Source organism: Leiobunum rupestre, chromosome 5 (genome assembly GCF_980474605.1).
Source record: "Leiobunum rupestre chromosome 5, qqLeiRupe1.1.hap1, whole genome shotgun sequence".
Taxonomy (NCBI): Eukaryota; Metazoa; Arthropoda; class Arachnida; order Opiliones; family Sclerosomatidae; genus Leiobunum; species Leiobunum rupestre.
The window spans coordinates 18,522,160-18,525,436 of NC_143388.1; the positions used below are offsets into that span (position 1 = coordinate 18,522,160).

A 3,277-nucleotide genomic window follows, 5' to 3' on the forward strand; every position below is an offset into this window, starting at 1 on the left:
TGATAGCTTATATCTCTGGTTTCATCTTAAAGTTTTGTTTTCCAATAGCAATTGTTTCGATCCCAGCTAGTGGCACTGGGTGAAAATCCGGAACCACTCCTTCTGCGTAGAGTTTTTAAGTTCTCTCTCCACTGGTTACAGGGGTTTTCCACCGAGATCTTCGGTTTCCCCTTCCCATAAAAACTTGCTGAGGTTAACGGTAATAGTTAGTGTAGAGGGCTGTTGGCTCGCGTGGCATGAAGGGCTTGCCACAACCCTCCTACGCATTGTAACCCGGCCACCTATTACTTGATCACGCACAAGCAACATTGCTTATGTGGTCGAAGGTGGTGCCTTGGGTATTAGCTCTATTTAAAAAAAAAACAAAAACACCTCAATTCATGAACAATTATTCCTAAAAGTAAAATCTGATGTTCAAACCCTACACATTTCCATTGCTTTCAACGTGGACTTACAGCTGAAAGGATATTTGTGACCTCAGACTCGACTTGAAAATCAACACCAGCGTTTATTGGAAACCTTCAAAAATATTTTCTACGGACCTTGCTCCCCGCCCCCAAATTGTTCTATACAATTTTAGGTTTGGATATTAAAAAATAGCTAATTATACAATTTGGACAAACATTCTTATATGAAACGTTTGTGGTAAGAAAAGTTCAAAAAAAAAAATAAGTGGAGTATAAATTTTTTATTTTAAATTAAAAAGTGTTACTATAATATTTGGGTAGATAGCTCGTTTTACCCTTTATGAAATTTATTTTATTTTTCATAATATATCTTAAATAAGTGCATTCAGTTTATTTTCTCGCAACGATGAGAACGCCAGAACAACCAACTTGGAATTTGGTATCACCACTGACTTCGTAGTGCATTCCCAATTCTTCAAGGATGTCCTTCTTCAATTGCAATAAGTAATTTAATCCCGCATTTTCCCCTTCCGATTCCACCAGTTGGTAATACTCCGGCATGGTAGTTTGCCACCCGACGATGCTATCCAATGGAACTCCTTCAACTTCGGTAGATATCAGCTCTCGTTTCTCATCTTTGAAGCCATGTGGTGTTAATTCCGCATATGTTCTTCCGCTTGACCACAAAGAATGATATAAATCCGCGACCCTGGCGTCCCAAAACTTCGGAAAGGTTTTCATTTGATTGGTTTTTATAATGCTTTTAATTTTATCTGTCTGCTGCTGAGTTTTTCCTTAAAAAATTATCAATATTTAATAATTCAAAATTAGGGAACAAGCCCAAAGAAGATAAACCTTGCAGTAGGCCTCAAATCGAATGGTTTTTTATAATAAGATTTAGAACGAACATTTATGATTCCCAAGTTATTTGGTTTAGTGAACTATAGAACGTGATTTTCTTAACTGTCATAATATTATAAATAAATATTTATTTTTATATGAATTTTAAGAGATTATTCCCAAAGACAAATCTAGTTAGGTCTGTGTATTGAAGTGGATTGCTACCACTGCCTCACTTCGCGATTCACAATCAAAAACGACCGATTAAGGAAAAACAAGAATGAAGGGATTAAATATAAATAGATTAAACCCCTGTATTTTACTTCGCAGAAGATTAATAATAAAGTTAGGGTTATTGTGCAGGCGTTCCCTCAATAATTGGATACCTATTAATGTCTTATGTATAAAAATATTTTAATGGTCTTATTTAACTTACCACAAATATACGGAGGGTCAAGAAGATAAATGGCTAAAACCCCATCATCTTGGAGCATGGTGCTGGTCGCTTGTAGGAACTTTTCTTTGACAAACCAGTGGAAGCTTGAACTGGCGGTGATCAGCTGCAAGGAACTCTTTTCGAATGGAGCAGACTCGGCAGCTGCTTGCCAATATTGCACGTTCTCAGGGGTCTCAGAATGACGCCTGGCTATCGATAGTTGCCTTTCGCTGACGTCCGTCCCAGTGACGCTTTCGAAATACGGCGATAAAATCCTGGTACTTTGTCCTGTTCCGCATCCGACATCCATAGCGTTCTTGAACGGTCCGCTTACTTTCTCAGAAAGGTAAGAAATTATTTTGTCAACAATTTGAGGAGGCGCAGAGTACCGATGTTTATCGTAAGCTTCGGAAATTTTCGGAATATTGAACAAACTAGACATTCTTTTAACTCTCCGTTGATTACAAATGTACACCAACACTAACACCGATTTAAAAATTACAGTATCGTCGTATTTCCGTTCGAAGCGCGTAATTATATCTCGACAGTAAATAATTGCTACTAATAACTTGACAAACACTGTCACTACCAGATTTTTAGCTCTTACATACGAGTAGAAGTTAGCTCGTTGTTGAGAAACGTTCTAAAGTGCAAACGCTTTTTTAAGCATCTCACATTGGAGATTTGTGCCTACTATATTCACCTAATGTGAGGCGCCGCCCCATATTGTGCATACCGTTTCGACCTTTTGGCTTTTTCGTCAATCGCTACAAAAAACATGACATCGCTATCTGAATTTAAGCGTGCGAAAGTTATACATTTACTCACATAAGTTATTTTTTAGCCATTTTATGCTTGAAAACTACATACATTTCTGAAATTAATTTCGATTTAATTTAATTTTTTTACTTTGGACTTGACTTATTTTAAGTTCGATTATAAAAAAATGGATTTGAAGCTTTGTTTTTAGTCAATTCACACCATTTTGATATTTGAATTGCGTACAAGTTTAATATTAAGACACAAGCACCATCTATCTTTAAAAAAAATCGTACTTTATTGGTAAAAAGCAAAACTATAAACAATAGCAACTGACTTTCGGAAAATAGAGTACTAAGATACGAGAGACCTCCAATTCCGGTGGTATTAGTAAAAACACTGTTATGAGTGCATTTACAGATCGTTTTAACGAGTTCAAAGAAGAATTAACAGGCGCTTGAAGCTTGGAAATTGTCAGCTTATGTTTAAACCATGTACGAGAGTTAAACTATAAAATACTCTTTATTATATATATATTATATATATATATATATATATATATATATATATATATATATATATATATATATATATATATATATATATATATATAATAACCAATTGTTACAAGGCATGGCAACTTATAAATGTCTCAAGAAGAGACAATATAAAAGATTTTACTGGTTAGTGAGTCCAGTGTCCCGACGTCCGTTATATAGCAGGCCCCTCGGATAACGCTACCGGTCTCCAACCTAATTGGCTGGAGAAGAAAGCCCGCCAAGAAATCTTTGCGGACTCACTGTGGTGCAATAGTAAGCGTCACCGATAACATTAC

The 3,277-nt window shown here is 35.9% G+C and overlaps 1 protein-coding gene across 1 annotated transcript; it reads right to left on the reverse strand.

The window, feature by feature from the left end:
• Window positions 1-741: 741 nt before the first annotated feature.
• Window positions 742-2,329, reverse strand: LOC149943712 (putative methyltransferase DDB_G0268948). Its single transcript, XM_090174848.1, has 2 exons — window positions 1,684-2,329; window positions 742-1,201 (listed from the first exon to the last, which is right to left on the reverse strand). The coding sequence occupies exons 1-2, from the start codon at window positions 2,123-2,125 to the stop codon at window positions 798-800; spliced, it is 846 nt and encodes a 281-aa protein (XP_090030974.1). The 5' UTR covers window positions 2,126-2,329; the 3' UTR covers window positions 742-797.
• Between the last annotated feature and the right edge of the window lie 948 nt (window positions 2,330-3,277).